We start from the raw sequence: 23472 nt of genomic DNA, 5'->3' as shown, positions 1-23472 counted from the left end.
GTGTGGGGTACTTTGAAAATAACAGAAGATTGGTTTGGGGGTAATCTAGATTTTAATTACATACTACTTAAGCAACATAACATTGTTTTTTTGAGGCACAAATGCATTACAAATGCCCGTATTTCAACTTCTGGGAAGCCTCCAAAAGTTGGTATAAATATGGTAAGGCCTATATCATAGGCAGAATTTTCTGATTGAGATGAAAAGAAAGAAAAAAGTTACCTTAGCCTACAGTTATAAACTTGGAGGTTCTTTAAGATATTACCCAACTGAAAATTTAAGTTCCAGAGTCTTGAGTATGTAAATCTCTTCATTTTTCAGTGTACAGCAGCAGGTATTTCCTGCTTATTACCTAGATAAATTTTTCTCATGAAGTGTTAAGAGTGAACACATGCAATCACGTTTACTATGAGGCCATCTGGGAATAATCCTTTAAAATTCTAAGCATAATTTTAAGGAAAATGATTCTCATTGTTAAGCTGTATAAACCTGCCGGATTCAACATCTGTACTGAAATAATTTCCCATGCTTAGTGATTGTAATACCAAGGCAAAATGACTATATTGGTATTTTTGCGTTTATTTTGTATAATATGAAACTACTCTTTTATAGAGTACAGACTTCATGACAAATGTTTAAATTCACTAATAAAATTCATTGCATATACAAAAATGTATGCACATATTATAAAATATTAAGTAAAGATGTTAAATGTACATATTCTCATGTAAATTATTATGGAAACATAATAAAAATAAAATATTAAGTAAATTATATTCATAAAAGTGAAGAGAATATAATCATGAAAAAAGCAAAGTGGACAATAACCTAATCTGTTTTTACAAAGTATAAACTTAAGAAAACAAGTGCAGGCCTCTATAAAAACCCAAAAGGATGGGGTTTGGAGAACTTCTAGGTCAGTGAACACGTGGAGATTTGGTCAGAGTTTTGGCCCTGGAGAGGGCACGGATGCTCTGTGCCCCTCCCCCATGCCTTGCCTTATGCATCTCTACCATTGGATGTTCATCTATATCCTTTATCATAACTTGTAATAAACTGCTAAACGAAAAAGAGGACAGCAATAATAACAACAACAGAGAAACATTCCGCATGATAAGAAGCCATCTCTTGGCTGGCAACGACCCAAATATTCTACCCCTGGGAAGCCTGTTTTGCATTTGCAGCAAGGGGGCATTGAGGTAACAATACACTACAAGCCAGAGGGAGGGGGGAGGGAAGTGTAGGAGTTGAGGAAAGAAGATTAAAGAGCATGAGGAGATCTCAGAGACCAGTGGAATAAAGGCCTTTTGCATATGAAGATCGGGTGACAAGTTAACTGGCTACCAGCCTCCAAAGCAATATGCTTTTTCATGCCTTGTGGCTCAAAGGGTCTTGGTGCTCCAGCCGGGTGTCAGGCCTGAGCCTCTGCAGTGGGAGAGCCAAGTTCAGGACAGTGGTCCACCAGAGACCTCCTGGCCCCCTGTAATATCAAACAGTGAAAGCTGTCCCAGAGATCTCCATCTCAACACTAAGACCCAGCTCCACTCAAAGACCAGCAAGCTACAGTGCTGGACACCCTATGCCAAACAATTAGCAAGACAGGAACACAACCCTACCCATTAGCAGAAAGGCTGCCTAAAATCATAATAAGTTTAGAGACACCCTAACACACACCACCGGTGTGGTGCTGCCCACCAGAAGGACAAGATCCAGCTTCATCCACCAGAACACAGACACCAGTCCCCTCCACCAGGAAGCCTACACAACCTACTGGACCAACCTTACCCACTGGGGGCAGACACCAAAAACAACGGGAACTACGAACCTGCAGCCTGCGAAAAGGAGACCCCAAACACAGTAAGTTAAGCAAAATGAGAAGACAGAGAAATACACAGCAGATGAAGGAGCAAGCCCACCAGACCAAACAAATGAAGAGGAAATAGGCAGTCTACATGAAAACGAAATCAGAGAAATGACAGTAAAGATGATCCAAAATCTTGGAAATAGAATGGAGAAAATAGAAAAAACGTTTAACAAGGACCTCGAAGAACTAAAGAGCAAACAAACAATGATGAACAACACAATAAATGAAATTAAAAATTCTCTAGAAGGAATCAATAGCAGAATAACTGAGGGAGAAGAAGGGAGAAGTGACCTGGAAGATAAAATAGTGGAAATAACTACCACAAAGCAGAATAAAGAAAAAGGAATGAAAAGAATTGAGGACAGTCTCAGAGACCTCTGGGACAACATTAAATGCACCAACATTCGAATTATAGAGGTCCCAGAAGAAGAAGAGAGAAAAAAAAGGAACTGAGAAAATATGTGAAAAGATTATAGTTGAAAACTTCCCTAATATGGTAAAGGAAATAGTCAATCAAGTCCAGGAAGTGCAGAGTCCCATACAGGATAAATCCAAGGAGAAACATGCCAAGACACATATTAATCAAACTATCAAAAATTAAACACAAAGGAGGGCTTCCCTGGTGGCGCAGTGGTTGAGAGTCCGCCTGCTGATGCAGGGGACACGGGTTCGTGCCCCAGTCCGGGAAGATCCCACGTACAGTGGAGTGGCTGCGCCCGTGAGCCATGTCCGCTGAGCCTGCGCGTCTGGAGGCTGTGCTCCGCAACGGGAGAGGCCACAACAGTGAGAGGCCCGTGTACCGCAAAAAAAAAAAAAAAAAGAAAAAAACACAAAGGAAAAATATAAAAAGCAGCAAGGGAAAAGCAACAAATAACATACAAGGGAATCCCGAAGGTTAACAGCTGATCTTTCAGGAGAAACTCTGCAAGCCAGAAGGGAGTGGCAGGACATATTTAAAGTGATGAAAGGGAAAAACCTACAACCAAGATTACTCTACCCAGCAAGGATCTCATTCATATTCGACTGAGAAATTAAAACCTTTACAGACAAGCAAAAGCTAAGAGAATTCAGCACCACCAAACCAGCTTTACAACAAATACTAAAGGAACTTCTCTAAGTGGGAAACACAAGAGAAGGAAAAGACCTTCAATAACAAACTCAAAACAATTAACCAAATGGTAATAGGAACATACATATGGATAATTACCTTAAATGTAAATGGATTAAATGCTCCAACCAAAAGACATAGACTGGTTGAATGGATAAAAAAACAGGACCCGTATATATGCTGTCTACAAGAGACCCACTTCAGACCTAGGGACACATACAGACGGAAAGTGAGGGGATATTCCATGCAAATGGAAATCAAAAGAAAGCTGGAGTAGCAATGCTCATATCAGACAAAATAGACTTTAAAATAAAGACTATTACAAGAGACAAAGAAGGACACTACATAATGATGAAGGGATCAATACAAGAAGATATAACAATTGTAAATATGCCCCCAACATAGGAGCACCTCAATACATAAGGCAAATGCTAACAGCCATAAAAGGGGAAATAGACAGTAACACAATCATAGTAGGGGATTTTAACACCCCACTTTCACCAATGGACAGGTCATCCAAAATGAAAATAAGGAAACACAAGCTTTAAATGACACATTAAACAAGATGGACTTAATTGATACTTATAGGACATTCCATCCAAAAATAACAGAATACACTTTCTTCTCAAGGGCTCATGGAACATTCCACACAATAGATCATACCTTGGGCCACAAATCAACACTTGGTAAATTTTAGAAAACTGAAATCGTATCAAGTAACTTTTCTGACCATAATTCTGTGAGACTAGATATCAATTACAGGAAAAAATCTGTAAAAAATACAAACACATGGAGGCTAAACAGTACACTATGGGATGCAGCAAAAGCAGTTCTAAGAGGGAAGTTCATAGCAGTACAGTCCTACCTCAAGAAACAGGAAACATCTTAAATAAACAACCTAACCTTACACCTAAAGCAATTAGAGAAAGAAGAACAAAAAACCCCCAAAGTTAGCAGAAGTAAAGAAATCATAAAGATCAGAGCAGAAACAAATGAAAAAGAAATGAAGGCAATGATAGCAAAGATCAATAAAACTAAAAGCTGGTTCTTTGAGAGGATAAACAAAATTGATAAACCATTAGCCAGACTCATCAAGAAAAAAAGGGAAAAGACTCAAATCAATAGAATTAGAAATGAAAAAGGAGAAGTAATAACAGACACTGCAGAAATACAAAGGATCATGAGAGATTACTACAAGCAACTATATGCCAATAAAATGGAGAACATGGAAGAAATGGACAAATCTTTAGAAAAGCACAACCTTCCGAGACTGAAACAGGAAAAAATAGAAAATATAAACAGACCAATCAAAAGCACTGAAATAGATACTGTGATAAAAAATCTTCCCCCAAAAAAGGCCCCAGGACCAGATGGCTTCACAGGTGAATTCTATCAAATATTTAAAGAAGAGCTAACACCCATCCTTCTCAAACTCTTCCAAAATATAGCAGAGGGAGGAACACTCCCAAACTCATTCTATGAGGCCACCATCACCCTGATACCAAAACCAGACAAAGATGTTACAAAGAAAGAAAACTACAAGCCAATATCACTGATGAACATAGATGCAAAAATCCTCAACAAAATACTAGCAAACAGAATCCAACAGCATTTTAAACGGATCATACATCATGATCAAGTGGGGTTTATCCCAGGAATGCAGGGATTCTTCAATATATGCAAATCAATCAATGTGCTACACCATATTAACAAACTGAAGAGTAAAAACCATATGATCATCTCAATAGATGCAGAAAAACCTTTTGACAAAATTCAACACCCATTTATGATAAAGACCCTCCAGAAAGTAGGCAGAGAGGGAACTTAACCTCAACATAATAAAGGCCATATATGACAAACCCACAGCCAACGTCTTTCTCAGTGGTGAAAAACTGAAATCATTTCTACTAAGATCAGGAACAAGACAAGGTTGCCCACTCTCACCACTATTATTCAACATAGTTTTGGAAGTTTTAGCCGCAGCAGTCATAGGAGAAAAAGAAATAAAAGGAATCCAAATTGGAAAAGAAGAAGTAAAGTTGTCACTGTTTGCAGATGACATGATACTATACATAGAGAATCCTAAAGATGCTACCAGAAAACTACTAGAGCTAATCATGAACTTGGTAAAGTAGCAGGATACAAATTTAATGCACAGAAATCTCTTGTATTCCTATACACTAATGATGAAAAATCTGAAAGAGAAATTAAGGAAACACTCCCATTTACCATTACAACAAAAAGAATAAAATACCTAGGAATAAACCTACCTAAGGAGACAAAAGACCTGTATGCAGAAAACTATAAGACACAGACGAAAGAAATTAATGATGATACCAACAGATGGAGAGATATACCATGTTCTTGTATTGGAAGAATCAACATTGTGAAAATGACTGTACTACCCAAAGCAATCTACAGATTCAGTGCAATCCCTATCAAACTACCAGTGGCATTTTTCACAGAACTAGAATAAAAACTTCCACAGTTTGTATGTAAACACAAAAGACCCCAAGAAAGAAACACAGAGCTGGAGGAATCAGGCTCCCTGACTTCAGACTATACTACAAAGCTACAGTAATCAAGACAGTATGGTACTGGCACAAATACAGAAATATAGATCAATGGAACAGGAGAGAAAGCCCAGAGATAAACCCACGCACATATGGTCACCTTATCTTTGATAAAGGAGGCAAGAGTATACAATGGGCACAGTGTATAATTTTTTTTGTTTTAATTAATTGATTTATTTATGGCTGTGTTGGGTCTTTGTTGCTGTGCGTGGGCTTTTTCTAGTTGTGGCGAGTGGGGGCTACTCTTTGTTGTGGTGCACAGGCTTCTCATTGTGGTGGCTTCTCTTTGTTGTGGAGCACGGGCTCGAGATGTGCGGGCTCAGTAATTGTGGCTTGCAGGCTCTAGAGCACGGGGTCAGTAGTTGTGGTGTAGAGCTTAGTTGCTCCGTGGCATGTGGGATCTTCCTGGACCAGGGACCAAACCCGTATCCCCTGCATTGGCAGGCGGATTCTTAACCACTGTGTCTCCAGTATACGATGGAGAAAAGACAGCCTCTTCAATAAGTGGTGCTGGGGAAACTGGACAGCTGCATGTAAAAGAATGAAGTTAGAACACTGCCTAACACCATACACAAAAATAAACTCAAAATGGATTAAAGACCTAAATGTAAGGCCAGAGACTATAAAACTCTTAGAGGAAAACATAGGCAGAACACTCTATGATGTAAATCACAGCAAGATCCTTTTTGACCCACCTCCTAGAGAAATGGAAATAAAACCAAAAATAAACAAATGGGACTTAATGAAGCTTAAAAACTTTTGCACAGCAAAGGAAACCATAAACAAGACGAAAAGAAAACCCTCAGAATGGGAGAAAATATTTGCAAATGAAGCAACTGACAAAGGATTAATCTCCAAAATATACAAGCAGCTCATGCAGCTCAATATCAATAAAACAAACAACCCAATCCAAAAATGGGCAGAAGACCTAAATAGACATTTTTCCAAAGAAGATGTACAGATTGCCAACAAACACATGAAAGGATGCTCAACATCACTAATCATTAGAGAAATGCAAATCAAAAGTACAATAATGTATCACCTCACATCAGTCAGAATGGCCATCATCAAAAAATCTACAAACAGTGAATGTTGGAGAGGGTGTTGAGAAAAGGGAACCCTGTTGCACTGTTGATGGGAATGTAAATTGATACAACCACTATGGAGAGCTGTATGGAGGTTCCTTAAAAAACTAAAAATGAACTACCATACGACCCAGCAATCCCATTACTGGGCATATACCTTGAGAAAACCATAATTCAAAAAGAGTCATGTACCACAATGTTCATTGCAGCTCCATTTACAATAGCCAGGACATGGATGCAACCTAAGTGTCCATCTACAGATGAATGGATAAAGAAGATGTGGCACATATGTACAATGGAGTATTACTCACCCATAAAAAGAAACGAAATTGAGTTATTTGTAGTGAGGTGGATGGACCTAGAGTCTGTCATACTGAGTGAAGTAAGTGAGAAAGAGAAAAACATACCATATGCTAACACATGTATATGGAATCTAAAAACAAAAAAAAGGTTCTAATGAACCTAGGGGCAGGACAGGATTAAAGACACAGACATAGAGAATGGACTTGAGGACACGGGAAGAGGGAAGGGTTAGCTGGGAAGAAGTGAGAGAGTAGCATTGACATATACACTACCAAATATAAAATAGGTAGCTAGTGGGAAGCAGCTGCGTAGCAAAGGGAGATCAGCTTGGTGCTTTGTGTCCAGCTAAAGGGGTGGGATAGGGAGTAGGGAGTGCAGAGACACAAGAGGGAGGAGATATGGGGATATATGTATACATATAGCTGATTCACTTTGTTATACAGCAGCAAGTAACACAGCATTGTAATTCAATTATACTGCAATAAAGATGTGAAAAAAAAATAAAACAAGTGGATTAGTGTCATGTCATTAGTCATGAGATTTTTCTGTAGAGATTTTTTCCAGAAGCTGTCTTTCAAAACCTCCCTCTACAGTGAGGTAGAATTGTGAAATAAGAAGAAAATATTGACTGATAGTTTATAACAGGCTCATCTACAAATCTAATCTCTGGATTTGTTACTCTTTAAGATGTTTTTGAGGGCTTTCCTCGTGGCTCAGGTGTTAAGAATCTGCCTGCCAATGCAGGGGATACGAGTTCAATCCCTGGTCGGGGAAGATCCTACATGCGGCAGAGCAACTAAGCCCGTGTGCCACAACTACTCAGCCCGTGCGTCACAAGTACTGAAGCCTGCGCGCCCTAGAGCCCGTGCTGCACAACAAGAGAAGCCACCGCAATGAGAAGCCCGTGCACCGCAACGAAGAGTAGCCCCCGCTCACCACAACTAGAGAAAGCCTGCACGCAGCAACAAAGACCCAATGTGGCAATAAATAAATAAATAGATAGATAGATCGATCAATCAAGATGTATTTGAACAGTATGTTTTTGTATAGGAAATATAGTTTTTATTGTTAGCAAACTAATTTTAAAGAGAGCATTCCTAGTTTCTTTTTAATTTTATGTATTGATGGGTATTTCATTACATAATTAATGACTGTATTTGGTTCATTTGTATCGTGTTAGTGTTCTACTTGTTTGAAAAGCCCTTGAAATGGAAGATTTATGGTTGTAATAAAAAATTTGCTTGCTTGTCAGTAGTCATTTTCTTCCTTGAGAATTATGGAGAATTAGAACACTTTTTATTTTTTTATTTTTTATTTATCCAGTTGTTTCTTTGGCTGTGTTGGGTCTTCGTTGCTGCACATGGGCTTTCTCTGGTTGAGGCGAGCAGGGGCTACTCTTCATTGCGGTGTGTGGGCTTCTCACTGTAGTGGCTTCTCTTACTGCTGAGCTCTGGCTCTAGGCATGCGGGCTTCAGTAGTTGTGGCTCACAGGCTCTAGAGCACAGGCTCAGTAGTTTTGGTGCACGGACTTAGTTGCTCTGTGGCATGTGGGATCTTCCCAGACCAGGACTCCAACCCGTGTCCTCTGCATTGGCAGGCAGATTTTTTTTTTTTTTTTTTTTTTTTTTTTGCGGTATGCGGGCCTCTTACTGTTGTGGCCTCTCCCGCTGCGGAGCACAGGCTCTGGACACATAGGCTCAGCGGCCATGACTTACGGGCCTAGCCGCTCCACAGCATGTGGGATCTTCCCGGACCCGGGCACGAACCCGTTCCCCTGCATCAGCAGGCGGACTCTCAACTGCTGCGCCACCAGGGAAGCCCTGGCAGGCGGATTTTTAACCACTCTGCCACCAGGGAATCCCTGGAACACTTTTTAATAGTACATCTTTGTTTATTTTGAAATTTCGTTAAAAAATTGAGGTAAAATTGACGTGTAACATTATACTAGTTTTAGGTGTACAGCTTAGTGATTCGATATTTGTGTGTATTGTGAATTTTTCACCATAATAAATCTAGTTAACATTCATCACCACACATAGTTACAGAGTTCTTTTTTATGATGTATTTTCAAGTATTTTCACCATAAACTACAGTCATTGAATTTGCAGTAAGAAGATTCACCATCAGTTTATTTCAGTGGCCCAAGTATACTAGGGCATCATGCTAAAATATGTATTAAATGCTGACACAGTAGTTCGGTGTGGTTGCTTATTGTGTTCGGCATGGGTCCAAACCAATCTAATTCTTTTGTAATGTGTAAAATTGAATGAGTGAGTGATTGATTTTGATGAAAACGATTTTTAAAACTATGAAATACTGGCATTTTGGAAATTAAAGATAACATTGTTTTGGAACATTGAAAACTGGTATGGTCATTAACTGTTATGTTAACGTTAATATGTAGATCAAGGTAGTTGTTGGCATTTACATGGAAGTTAAAGGATTTAGAATGTTTGTAAACCCAGTGTTCAGATTTTTAATCTACTTTATTGAAAGTGCCTGCTACTGGTAGTGTCAATGCTAGTGAACCTACTTTGTAAATTGGTCTTTTTCATTCTAGTGGAAGATTAATAATTGCGATTTTTCTAATATATGAAAAAACTTGTTTCCTGTTAAGTGAATTTTATTTTAGTTGCAAAATATTTTAGGCCGTCATATAATATAAACTCAATAACATGCAAAATGAAGCATATTTATACTATAAGAATATTTTTCTCCTTCTTCTTCCTTTTTCCTTTGAATGTGTTAAATTTAGTGGTTGTAGCCCTTTGTGAAGCAGGTGCTGCTCATCAGAGTGATTCTATATTTAGAAATATTAATGTATAGACATTTTAATATATATTCATTTTATTTAAAGCAACATAATATTAGTGGAATAAGGTCTTCTGTTAAATGATTGTGAAAGTTAATAGTCAATGATGCAGTGTTCAGTTTTGAGATGTTTAGTATAGATCTCATTTATGTGTATTTTTCTGCTTATTAGGCAAGAAGTTATGAAATGGAATGGATGGGGATATAATGATTCCAGGTTCTTCTTCAATAAGAAAGGACAAGTTGAGTTGACTGGGAAAAGGTAACTGGTTTTTTCTTTGTTTTATTCCTTTTATTTCTCTTTCTCTGAAAAATGTTAAACGTAAATAACAAATATAATGTTAAATAATAGACATACATAAAAAATAGAATAATAGAATGACTCCCCCCTTGATTTAAAAGTTATTAACATTTTGCCATAATTGCTTTTCTTTTTCTGTTATGTATCAAATTCTGACATTGTCATGTCACTTCTAAATATTTATATATGTATCCCTTAAAAAAAAAGGACCTAATATAATCAATCATATAATACTATTATCATACTCCCCCAAATAACAGAAATTTTATATCTGATTATTCACATTCACATTTCTCTGTCTAAATAATATCATTCTGTAGGTAGTTTGAATAGGATCCAAAAAGTTTTGCAGTTCCCACCATCTAATCCGCATGACATTGGCTTGTTCAAAGTAACTCTTTAAGACTGGAAATATAATTTTGGTTGGGTTATTATGGAAGGTGAACATTATGGAAGGTCCTTGTGAATATAAATAGTATTTTAAAAATTAGTTTTCTGAGGTATATTAGAGAAGAAGTGATGAAGAGAGGTATATCAGAGAAGAAGTGATGAAGAGAGATCATTTGTGTGGTAACTTTCACATTCTGAAATATTTTTGGTAATAATGTTGATATGAATTCTAAAGAATATTTGTATTGTTGCTGTTCCAGATGTAGACAGAATTGTAAAATGAGTTCTTAATTGATTTTAAGTAACACTGACCCTGCTGAAGCTGGTGTTTTGGGTTTGTCTATTGAATTTTGATATAACTTGGAAGGACAGTGAGTACAAATACAAAATTTTTAAATGTGGCTCTAAAAATAAATTAAAAATTGAGACTAGGTAAAAAATTGGATTAGGTATATCATGAATCTGTTCCAGTATTTCACTTGGACTTCATATCTATTGGGCATTAATATACTTGTTTTTAAAACAAGTATATGGTATATCAGTATACTGAAATATCAGCAAGAAAAGTTTTCTTTGGAGAAATTCTTTTTCTTTACAACATAACCATTCCATTTTTGTTTTTAACTTAAACGTACTTCGTACCTGAAAAAAAACCTCAGGAATGGTAATTAGTAACTAATTTTAATGAAGGTGTGAAGGTGTACAATTTACATTTGCTTTTTAATAGGAAAAATAATTATCTGCATTCTCATTCCCATTCTTTAGTGTGACTGGACAGCATGTTGGTGGAGACTTAGCTGAGAAATTGTGTAATTCGGGTAGAAGGAATTTCTAGTTAAAATTAAATTTACCAGTGTTCTAAACATTGAGTGTTTTATGTTTTAAATAGAATAATGTCTAATACAGTAGAAACTTGTCATGTAGAGATTGGCTTTACAGAATCTTCAGGGGGGAAAAAGTGAATCTTTTGAACTTAGAAAACCAACTTTCTCTCTTCTTAGATACTGTCTTCATTTCTCTCTTTCTCTCTCTCTGGACCTTGAAGTTATAGCATCTTTGTTTTATGTGAGGGGGCAAATAGGCACTTGTGCACTGTGCCATTGAAAGCATAAGATACCTACTGTCTTCTGTAGGGTACTGTAGGCTATGGATTGGTTTATGTTAGCAGTGTATGTGTGTGAAGTGAATGATTAGTCATAGGAAGTGTCACAATTATTTATACCTTAGTGTATGAACCCTTATACCCATGGGTTTAGAATCAGGCTCTTATTTTGGGTGTTCTGGCACTTGGCTTGCCAGTTTTCCCAGAGAGGATCAGATTGTAAGTGGCTGATACATGTGTGACACTCATAAGATACTAAAAGAAAATTAGAACCCCAGTGTGTTCACTTATAATTAGATTATTTCTTTTTCAGGATGTAGAACACTTGTTAATGCCCTTCCTGATATTAAGATATGTAGAAAACAAAATTTGTAATTTATATATTGTTTGGAGAGCATAAATTCAGAGCAAAGCGAATTCAGTGGTCTTGAGAGAGATTTTTATCCAGGTTGCAGTAGAATTCGAGAATTTTTCCATTGACTTTAGACTTTGGAAGATTACTGCTGCTGCCCCTACAACCAGAATGGATTTCTTAAAGGCCTCATTTCTTTGCACTGTTGACTGCTGAGTCCAAGTCCAGTGGGGGAGAGGGGAAGAGAACAAGGGTACGTCTGACTGGCAGAGCCTGCAAGGGTAACCTTTGATTCCTACTGAATTATCCATTATCCAGAGGGTAATTCTGCAAACACAGAAATGGAATTTAAATGTTCTAGGATTAAATATGTTATACATAAACCATTTAATAACTGAAACCAAATAACTAAATAATATTCACTTCTCATTTTGGTGCTTCCAGAAGCACCATTATCTTGCCACAGACAGGATAATAAACTGGATTGAATTGGATCATAGCTTTCTCTATATCTAGTCTAGTTTCCTAGGGCTAATGATTGAATTAGTAGATTTCTCTGATTTTTTTTATCAGAAAACATTTAGAAATATTATTTAAGATAATAATAGCTATTACTTATTGAGCTCCTACTGAGTTATCTTAAAATAACCCTAAGTGGGTAGTGATATGTTCTTAGAAATAATCAGGAGATTGAGGATGAGAGAGGTTAAATAGCTTACTTGAGGTCAGCTGCGCAGTGGGAAATTGTGATTAAAAAACAAGTGTTTTAAGCTTCATTTTTGTCCTCGTTCTATTATATTGTGCTAATGAGGTACCATACTCATCCATTGTATTGATTTTATTCTCTTTCCAGTCTCTGGAAGCACTTTACAGGAGCCTTCTACACTCTATACACCGGTACAGTAGAGTTAGTCATATTGTAAAAAGTTAACCTATGACAAAAGTTCCTATTGCTCCAGAGGAACAAGAAGGGCAGAAGCGTAAGAAGGTTGTGATATTCCTAAAAGAGAAAATGGAATTTGTGACTAGAAAGGATGAGTACAAGAAAACAATATGAATTCACCATGTTGTATTAAATAATATTAGATTTTAAGGCCAGTTTTTGAAATGCTTTGTAAAGACTTTCTATTCCAGCATTGTAGTGGACTGAACAAATATAGACCCTTTGCCCTCTATAACCAGGTAGAAAACATGGATAAAATACTACAAGAAAGAAATAATAACAGAGCTGGAAAGAAAGAAAGGGAAATCCTTAGGTGCCAGAAACTAAGAGTGACTCTCAGTGAAAATTTATGGGGGGTTCCCCTATTTTTGATCCACAGAACATTGAAAAGGTAGAAAATTTTTATGAGTAAATGTGGTTGGTTTCTGTATATATTTTGGGGAGGGTAACTTTGGCATTTCAAACCCAACCATTAAATTAGAAGCAATTATAAGCTATTACAGATGTCAGGGGAAAATCGTAAGCTTTTCCCTGAGCACAGTCTGTTTTCTGAACAAACTTGTAATTTGTCAGTTTATAAATCCCTAGGTTTATAATCTTGCGATTCTTATTCCTCCTATATATAGATGAATTGAGTCCTCCTAGGTTTAAGCAGCAGAAGGCAGTACTTCAGAGCTAATGCTATATAGATTTCTATAAATTAAAAATTTTGAAAAGTGTCATTATTCTTTGACTTTAAAAGCGTTATACATTAGTTGGTGCTTTCAAGGCACAAGTTAATGATTAGGTAGAGAGAATTTCTTTGGGTTTGTTGTACTTTCAATGGCATAATTTTTAAAGTTTTACCTCCTATAAAAAGCTATTAAATTGGTTAGCAATTGTGGAACTCACTGAGAATAGATGGTTGTGTCTACTAATATTTTGCTGCCTCTGTGCACTGCCCCAGAGTGAGAGTCACCTTGTCTATAGTCACCTTAAATCCTGATGTGCACTTGCTTCTTGGGTATTTATGTCCACAGAGTTTTCTTTCCATTATACAGTGATTTCATGGGTTTGGAAAGTTTGCTCTGGTTCTGTATCTTCTACAATATAGTCTACTTTGATCTTAAGGAAAGGTGGTAAATTGACCTCACCTTATATTTTATAACAAAAACCATTTCTTAAAGTTCTCAAACCAGTCTTCAGTTGTGGTAAAGATCTATTCAGTGGTCACCCTGTTTCAACAGTTCGTATGGGCATTTGGCTTTCTGGTAGAAGTTGCATGTTTCCTGCCCATATGTTCACCATACAAATTAAATGTCTTTGTAGCTTTGACTAAACGAGGTTGTAAGTTTCTTAAGAACGGGAGTCATATTGTAATACCAATTCTGTGTGTCCTGCAATGCTTAGTACAGTCTTATGAGTGTTAAATAAATGCTTATTTATAGTTCTGGATGTAAATCCAAATTTTTTTGCTGTAAGAATCAAGTCATTCCAAAGCTGTTTCTTATGTTAAATACCTCTAATTCCTTTAACTTTTCTTATGTTTCTTTTCCATTCATTTACTTTTTTGTTTTCAGAGTTTTCTCCTTTACCTCATGATATTTTATGAGATTTTGGGGGCCCTTAGCAGTATGCTAGGCTTTATGATGATTAAGTCAAGCTTCTTTTACTGTTTTTCAAATACCAGGGCATTAGGTGCAAGAAAAAGTACAATTGAAAAGCTTTCATTCTTACATGGAACTCTTTTTGAACTGTGTTAAGTTTTATGCGGGAATTATAGATAATGGAGCAAAGTCTTAAATCCAAGGTTCTGCCAAATAAGATATTTCTTCAGAGTCTGAAATATTGTGCATTCAGATGTAGAAGTATATTCTGGTTATCTTAATGGTAGAATGTAGTTTTTTTGCACATGACAGTAATACCAACCTTGTATCTCTTGGTTCAAGTGTCTTGAAGGGGGGTTACCTTTTTATTTTATGGGTAATGTTACTTGTGAATTAAGGGATTCACAAAGGTCCGAATATTATCCTTCCGTGAATATTAAGAATCTTCTGTATATTACAGAGACCCAAAGTAATTGTATGGTTAAAATATAAGGGCCCAGGATTAAAACCTAATATTTCCAAATTGGCCTTTTTGTAGGACATTATAACACATAGTAGCATATGTGTTATAACCAATTTCCCAGAATTTATACTTTTACTGTCAGGTAAGATGAAGAAAATTTTATATGCTGAATGTCTTAAGTTGTTTTAGCTGTGAGTCTTATACTTTCTTTCATTCCAATTTCTTTAAATTTATGAAAAAGGTATTATTATATAATACTTCAAATATTCCATTTCAGTTTGAATGTTAGCACTTGTGATTTTTTAATATAAAAAAGAGGAACTCGTTGAATAAAACATACTTGTTTATTTTTTTCATTCCACTATTATTTTTATTTTGCTAACCTTTATGTAAAAATTTATTTGAGAATTTTAGATGGTATTTTTGTTACATAATATGAAGTCATCATAAGAGGTGACGTCCTTTCAGCCAATGCCGTGTAACTGTTAAAATTACATGACAAAATGAGTGCTTTTTGTCACTTCCAATTAAAAATTCCTTTGGATAGGGCACACCACTGGCTCCTTTAATATTGAATTCTGTATTATAAAAATATATTTAATTTCAGTACAGAATTTATATATTACACACTGATCCCCGCCGCCGCTTTGGCTATCTTTGTGAAGTCAAAGTAAACTTCTGAGGCTAGTTGCTAAAAGCTTTTGCAGTTATTTAAGCTCTGATGAAATGAGTGGGAAATAATCTTGAGCAAAAGTATTACACTTTGAACATTTTATTTTATTTTGTCTGTGTTGGGTCTTCGTTACTGTTCATGGGCTTTCTGTAGTTGTGGCGAGTGGGGGCTACTCTTTGTTGAGGTGCGTGGGCTTCTCATTGAGGTGGCTTCTCGTTGCGGAGCACGGGCTCTAGGTGCGCAGGCTTCAGTACCTGTGGCACGTGGGCTCAGTAGTTGTGGCTCACGGACTCCAGAGCACAGGCTCAATAGTTGTGGCGCATAAGCTTAGTTGGTGCACAGCATGTGGGATCTTCCCGGACCAGGGCTCAAACCTGTGTCCCCTGAATTGGCAGGCAGATTCTTAACCATTGCACCGCCAGGGAAGTCCCTTGAACATTTTAAATAACTTGTACAACATAGATGTTAAGACCAATATATAGTCTATTCTGGTTTGTTTTTGGTATTGGTTTAATTGTTCTTTGATCTGGAATAGATAGTGACTACTAGAGTATCTCTTCTTTTCTTCATTTAAACACACACTTTTCTCCATTAAACACAAAAATAAAAATAGCTTTGAGGACTTAAATGGCCATCTTGGAAAAAAATTACTTCTGACCTTACTTCATACCAAATACAGAGATCAATTCCAGATAGGTTATAGACCTAAATACATAAGCTAAAACTATAAAATTGCTAGAAGAATATACAGAATGTCTTTCTGAATTTGAGGTAGGCAAAAAGCAGAGAGCTAAAAGCATTAATATAAGGAAAAAGTGAATCAGACAGCATTAAAATATAGAACTTCTTTTCATCAAAAGGCTCCTTTAAGGGCTTCCCTGGTGGTGCAGTGGTTGAGAGTCAGCCTGCTGATGCAGGGGATGCGGGTTCGTGCCCTGGTCCAGGAAGATCCCACATGCTGCGGAGCGGCTGGGCCCGTGAGCCATGGCCGCTGAGCCTGCGCGTCTGGAGCCTGTGCTCCACAACGGGAGAGGCCACAACAGTGAGAGGCCCGCGTACCGCAAAAAAAAAAAAAGACTCCTTTAAGAGAGTGAAAAGACAAATCACAGAGTGAGAGAAAATATTTAATACATACATCCTTGATTTCAGAATATATAGAGAATTCTTATACATCAATAAAAACATAATAATAAATGAGTAAAAGATGAACTGGCATTGAAAACAGGATATCTAAATGGACAATAGGTATATGAATAGAAGTTCAGTTTCTTGAGTAATCAGTGAAATTCAAATTAATATTGTCAAGAGATTACCAATAGAATGTCTCATAATGAAAATAACTACAATACCAGGTGTGGAGAGGATGTGGAATAAGTAGAATTCTTTATTCATTGCTGGCTGTTAACATCTTGGAAAGCTATCTGCCAGCACCTCCTAAAGCTAAACATATGCATAGACTGTGGCCTAGGATTTCCACCCTAGTTATATAGCTATGTGAAACATGTGATATGTGATCTTCAGAAAACAAGTTCAAGAACGTCCCTGCACATACCAAAAACTGTAAACAACTCTATTTTCTGTCACCAATACAATGGATAAAGTAATTATGCTATACTCACACAGTGGAATTAAGCCATGGAAATGAATGAACTGCAACTACGTACACAAACATAGATGACTCTCACAAATATAATATTGAACAAAAGAAAGCAGACACAAAAAGTACATTTTATATGATTTCATTTATATAAAGTTAACAAGATAGTTGTTCCTTTGGTGTGGGGAAAGGTGATAATGCCTGGAAAGGGGCAAGAAGGGGGATATTTCTGGGGTTCTGGTAATGTTCTATTTCTGGATCTGCATGCTGATTACATGGGAGGTTTACTTTGTAAAAATTCATTCAGCTATACACTTACTTTTTGTATGCATGTTATACTTCAATGTTTTGTAAATAAAATATTTATAAAATTAAACAAAGATAAAGCAGCCATAATATAGTATAGTTTTATTTGGCTGTTCTGTCATCATGGCAGGGAGAGGGAAGTAGAGAAGTTGCAAGAACATTATAGTGAAGAAAATTACTGAATATAGCTACTGTGATTTTATAAATATTCATCAATAAAGAATTTAGAATAATGATCTCACTTGGAATGATGGTAAGGAAAGAATCAGACTAGAGGCAGCATCATATAGTATTTAAGAGCACAGACTTATTTATTACTTATTTAACCTTATTTATTTATTTATTTTTTGCGGTACATGGGCCTCTCACTGTTGTGGCCTCTCCTGTTGCGGAGCACAGCCTCCGGACGTGCAGGCTCAGCGGCCATGGCTCACGGGCCCAGCCGCTCCGCGGTATGTGGGATCCTCCCGGACTGGGGCACAAACCCATGTCCCCTACATCAGCAGGCGGACTCTCAGCCACTGCGCCACTAGGGAAGCCCCATCTTGGGGTTCTTATTAATTGCCTTTTCTCTTGATTATGGATCACACTTTCTTGTTTGTTTATGTCTGGTAATTTTGAAATGTATCTTGGACATTGTTAATGATATGTTGTAGAAACTCTGGATTCTGTTACATTCTTCTGAAGAGGCTTTTTTTTTTTTTTTTTAAACCAAGCAATTAACTTGATTCATCTCAAGTTTCCTTCTTTGGTGGTGAGCAGCTGAATTATCTGTTCTGTTCTTTTAAGCTTAGCTGGGCTGCTTAGTGTGTCTGCTCCATACATGTGTAATTCAAGATCAGCGAGACATTTGGACAGAGTTTATACATAGGTCCCTCTGACTGCCTCCTGAATTTGTGTGATTTTTGTGTACTCTTCCCAGATGCTGTGTTCACTGTGAACACTGTCCTCTTTTTCTTTCAGCCAGGAAGACTGTAGGTTTTCTGCATTCTTCTTTCTTTTTGTGGTGCTAGCTGGGGCTTTCCCTCGGGCTAAAGCCTGTTTAAAAAATAAAACAAAACTGGAAACTCATATAGGGCTGTTTTCTTCTTACTCCCTTACCACCTATTTTTGCCTGGTTTGGGGCTATCTATACTGCCCTCAAATAGTTGGGTTTTGTTTGTTTTGTTTTTGTCCAGAGCTTATCATTATATGTGGGAGGGTTGGTTCGATAGGAACAACTTGACCATTACTAGAAATAGAATCTAAGATTTGAACTTAAATGAAGATACTTTACTCTAACGTTTTACATTCTTTGTACCTTAGGTACCCTCTTAGTGGCATGGTTTTGCCAACTTTTAAAGAGTGGATCCAAAATACCCTTGGAGTAAGTCTGGAGCATAAAACTACCTCTAAAGTAAGCAAATAAGAATGATTAATAATATTCTTAACTGAGTGTGTGTATATTTAATCCCGAATTAATTAGACTTATCTTAGTAATTTGTTATAGTTATTTAATATATTTGTTATTTTTTTTGTTAAGAAGTTTACTAGTCATATTAGCCTTGTTAGGCTTTCTAGGGGTGATTTTTTTTTTTTTTTTTTTTTTTTTTTTTTTTTTTTTTGCTGTGCGCGGGCCTCTCACTGTTGTGGCCTCTCCCGCCGCGGAGCACAGGGTCCGGACGCACAAGCTCAGCGGCCATGGCTCACGGGCCCAGCCGCTCCGCGGCATGTGGGATCCTCCCAGACCGGGGCACGAACCCGTGTCCCCCGCATCGGCAGGCGGACTCTCAACCACTGCGCCACCAGGGAAGCCCTCTAGGGGTGATTTTTAAAAAAAAATTTTTTTTAGCATCACAGATATAGAGCCTAATCTCAGCATTTATCTGAGATTTATCTGGCAAATCTGTAATCCTCTCTGAACCTCAGAGTTGTAACTGTCTGTCCTGTGTGTCACAAGTAGTAGTGAAGTTCAAATGAATGAATTCTGTGAGAGAACTTTGTTACAAAAATATAAGTTGCTGTTATTTTTAGGTTTTGTAATGAACTGACAGTAATCTAGAATTAATATAGAATAATCTAAAATAAAAATATAATGTTACATTTACTAACAAAACATTTAGAATATTTGAAGATTGAAAAAAATGAAGTAAAAGTTTGATTAAGATATGAGTGATAGAGAATTTTAGTTTGCTCATGTGGTATCACTTTTCTGACGGGGGTGGTTAGAATCCTTTAGACTATATACGTATTAAACTAATGAAATAGTTAACATTTCTTTATATAATCTTTATTATTTATTAGTATTATTCGCTATGGCATGGTATTCTGCGTCCTTCTGAGTATAACTTGCATAAGTGCAGGGACTATGGCTTATACTATATTATCCACTATATCCAACATATTATTAAGGACTGTAGGTATTCAGTGAGTGCTTGTTTGGTTTATTTATAAATCCACAGTTACATTTTATTCTAGTATTAAATTAGGCTAAACAGCTAATTTCTATCCCTCTCAAACCAAATTCTTTTAACTTTTCTTTAAAGATCTCTTCTATTTCCTTTTTTGACTATTTGTGATTACTTTTTTGACACTGATGCAATCTATATACCATATTCAGAAATTTCACCAGTTTTACATGCACTTCTTTTTTCTGTTTTGAGCCCTTTCAGTTTTCAATAACTTGACAAAATAGTAATCTGTATGATGGTATCTGTATGATGGTGATAATCTCATTTAACAGATGAAGAAGGCAAGGCTTGCAGAACTTGGGTGACTTGCCCAATGTCATATAGCTTTAAAGTTGAAGATTTACTTTTCAAGTTACCTGTTAGTTGAAATTAAGTATCAAGTTTATGATTATGTTGTGAGTTTTAAAGCAGTCCTGTAAAAATGGGTTTATTACTTATTGGGAGGCTTTTTGCTGATCATTTAAAAATAATAAAAGGAAATGATAAATTTTATCTACAGGTGAAAATGTAGTTAATGCAAAAGTTAACTATCTTTCCCCCAGTGTCCCTAGTCTAAAATCAAAGATTTGAGACTTTGCTATCTTCCTTGTTCTTAATTGTAATCTTTATTTTTATTTTATTTTATTTATTTATTTTTTGATCACGCCACACGGCGTGTGGGATCTTAGTTCCCTGACCAGGGATGGAACCCTGGCCGCCTGCAGTGGAAGCAGGGATTCTTAACCACTGGACCACCAGGGAAGTCCCGTTAATTGTAATCTTTAGAAATAATGAAAAGGTAGGCCATAGAAGCAAAAGAGAAAACATAGGCTTTTATAACTTATGTTACAGAATGTGATTAACCAGAGCATTTGTAATTGGTTAGTGTCACAGAGTTGGTTTCCATATGTATTATTTGTTATTTTCCTATGCTTCTGTCCTAATTTGGATGTAAAAATTTACATTTTATAGTCACTCTCTGTAACATAGGTATTCAAATTTTATTTTCTAAAAATAAGTCAGAGAAAACCAATTTTATTTTCTAGGCATCCTTAAATCCTAGTGATACACCTCCTTCTATTGTAAATGAAGATTTTCTTCATGACCTTAAAGAAGTTAATATTTCATATTCACAAGAAGCAGATGATCGAGTATTTAGAGCTCATGGTAAGCAACTTTATATAAGTGCTATTTATTTTTAATTTGTAAATTTCCTATAATTTAAGATGTTTTTGCATTTTCTTTTTTAAACCTCAAAATAGGTCATTGTCTTCATGAGATATTTTTGCTCAGGGAAGGAATGTTTCAGCGAATTCCTGATATAGTTTTATGGCCAAGTAAGTTCTTGTTTTTCTTTGTATTATTAATTTAGTATTGTTAAATTTTAAGTAAATTTAGTATTGTAAATACGTATTTTTAAACATATGAGCTAAAAAAATATAGATCGCTATATTTTTAGAGTTTTCTAAAGGTCACATCATTCTTAATATGATCATCCTGAATGGTTGGTTTTAATGATTAATTTTGTTGATGATTAAATCTTCATTTAGTACGTACATATCCTTTTGCGAGGTCAGTAGAAAAATGTATTTTGGGCTAATTTGAAAGCTTAATGAAATTATTATCAATCAATGATATATTTAGATGTATAGAAACTCTTAACGTAACTGATTACTGCAACTAATAATAGTAGTTTGTTGATGTTAACTTGTGGGCTAAAAAATATGGTATTCAAATGATGAATAAGACGAATAACAACTTGGTGAACAAGTTGTTTAATATGGATATTGTCTTTGATATAAATAATTAAATTTTGAGAAATTAATTTCATTTAGGGATTTGGCTTGAGATGGAGGATGGATGAGCTTTCTGTTATTGTTTTGCTTTTGCTGATGCTTAGGCACTATATTTATATATATGGTTTTTATATCCACGTCTTGTAGCAGAAACTTTAAAGCAGAATACAGGTATACTGCTCCTTACCGTCCATAAGTACCTTTTAAGAAGTTCTATTGATCTTCCGATCCTTTTTTCTCTTCAGATTCCATAAAAGGATTATATAGAGTGTTTTATTTTTCAAAAAATTGCCTCATTCATGGACTCTCAGTTCTTCGATGTGATCCTTTTCCTTTGCAGGGAATATCTGAGGGAAAAATCCTACTTGAATTTGGGGATAGGAAGGAGGGTGACATATATAGGGAGAAAACAATCTATTTGAATAGTGTATTGGTGCCCAAATCAAGTCTAAAATTTTGTTCTGTTGAATCTTCCAGTATAAGAACTTCTTGGAAATAGTTTGTTTCCCAACAGGTTGTCAGTTCACCGAGGCCTTTATTTAACTTTAATGTAAATTTCCTTTTGGTAATAAAGTTCAGGTTTTTCTTTGCATGAGGGTAAGTTTTGAGACAATATGGCAATTTGAGACAATGTGGTATTCCATAGAGTGGGGGTGGCTTTCTCATCTTACAGTTTAAATATCTACACACCATATCTGTATATATACATATGTACACATACCTAGGAAGTCTGTCATTGTGGATGTCTTTAAGTCTCTGTAATTTGAGTCTGAACTCTACGTGTTGCTTTAATAGGATGTCTAGGGCTTATCTAAGAGTAAGAACTTGTAATATATGTAACTTTCCTGATTTGGAGTCATACTTAAACCAGGAATTGTCACCATTGTGATCTGTACACAGTGTAGCTATTTCTACCTTTCATTTAGTTTGGACAAGTAGTTAGTTACTTATACATTGTATGTTGTCTGTGGTAAGTATACTTATAAAAATAAAGTCTTCTTTAGAAGTACTTCACTTATTCAATTTCTACATTATTTTCAGCAGTCTAAATATCAAAACTTTAGGTCTGTGAAAATATGTGCTAGATACTGTTCTAGGTATTGAAGATAAGACACTGAACAAAACACAAATCCCTATTCTCAGGTGCTATACAATTAAGTGGGGGTGGGAGGAGATGGAACAATAAACAAATATTTAATGTAGCAAAGGGTGGTAAATGTTATAAAGGAAAACAAGGCGCAGTAAAAAGATAGAGAATAAATAGGGTGGGTGGTGGGATGAGGGAGTGCTGTGTCAAATAACATTGTAAAGGAAAGCTTCCGATTTGGTGACAATCCTTGAAATAGTTTTGCCTTGTTAAAGGTTTTTAACAGACATCTTTGGGTATTTTATTAATTATTAATGAACTAGTATTCCATTTATTGAAAATTTTTACCACAGATAGTAAGCTTTATAGGCTTAATCTGAAAGCTTGAAAATGGATTTTTTTTTTTTTTTAAACTTTTTTTTTTTTTTTTTTTAAATTAATTCATTTATTTATTTATTTTTTTTTGGCTGTGTAGGGTCTTCGTTTCTGTGCGAGGGCTTTCTCTAGTTGCGGCGAGCGGGGGCCACTCTTCATCGCCGTGCACGGGCCTCTCACTGTGGTGGCCTCTCTTGTTGCGGAGCACAGGCTCCAGACACACAGGCTCAGTAGTTGTGGCTCACGGGCCCAGTCGCTCCGCGGCATGTGGGATCTTCCCAGACCAGGGCTCGAACCCATGTCCCCTGCATTGGCAGGCAGACTCTCA

General features: G+C 36.2%; 1 protein-coding gene across 2 annotated transcripts in view; it reads left to right on the top strand.

Moving 5' to 3' along the window:
• The window catches only part of AGPS (alkylglycerone phosphate synthase), a 141205-nt gene that overhangs the window by 25914 nt on the left and 91819 nt on the right, over window positions 1-23472 (top strand). For both annotated transcript variants that reach the window (XM_032638171.1, XM_032638170.1), the window contains exons 2-5: window positions 9917-10006; window positions 18763-18853; window positions 20933-21053; window positions 21149-21223. In XM_032638171.1, the coding sequence (XP_032494062.1) occupies window positions 9917-10006; window positions 18763-18853; window positions 20933-21053; window positions 21149-21223 (377 nt within the window). The remainder of the gene's footprint in view (window positions 1-9916; window positions 10007-18762; window positions 18854-20932; window positions 21054-21148; window positions 21224-23472) is intronic.

The sequence above is a fragment of the Phocoena sinus genome, chromosome 7 (assembly GCF_008692025.1).
Source record: "Phocoena sinus isolate mPhoSin1 chromosome 7, mPhoSin1.pri, whole genome shotgun sequence".
In the NCBI taxonomy this organism is placed as follows: Eukaryota; Metazoa; Chordata; class Mammalia; order Artiodactyla; family Phocoenidae; genus Phocoena; species Phocoena sinus.
Note: the sequence above shows the minus strand (reverse complement) of the source record. Positions and strands in the feature narration are given on the sequence as shown.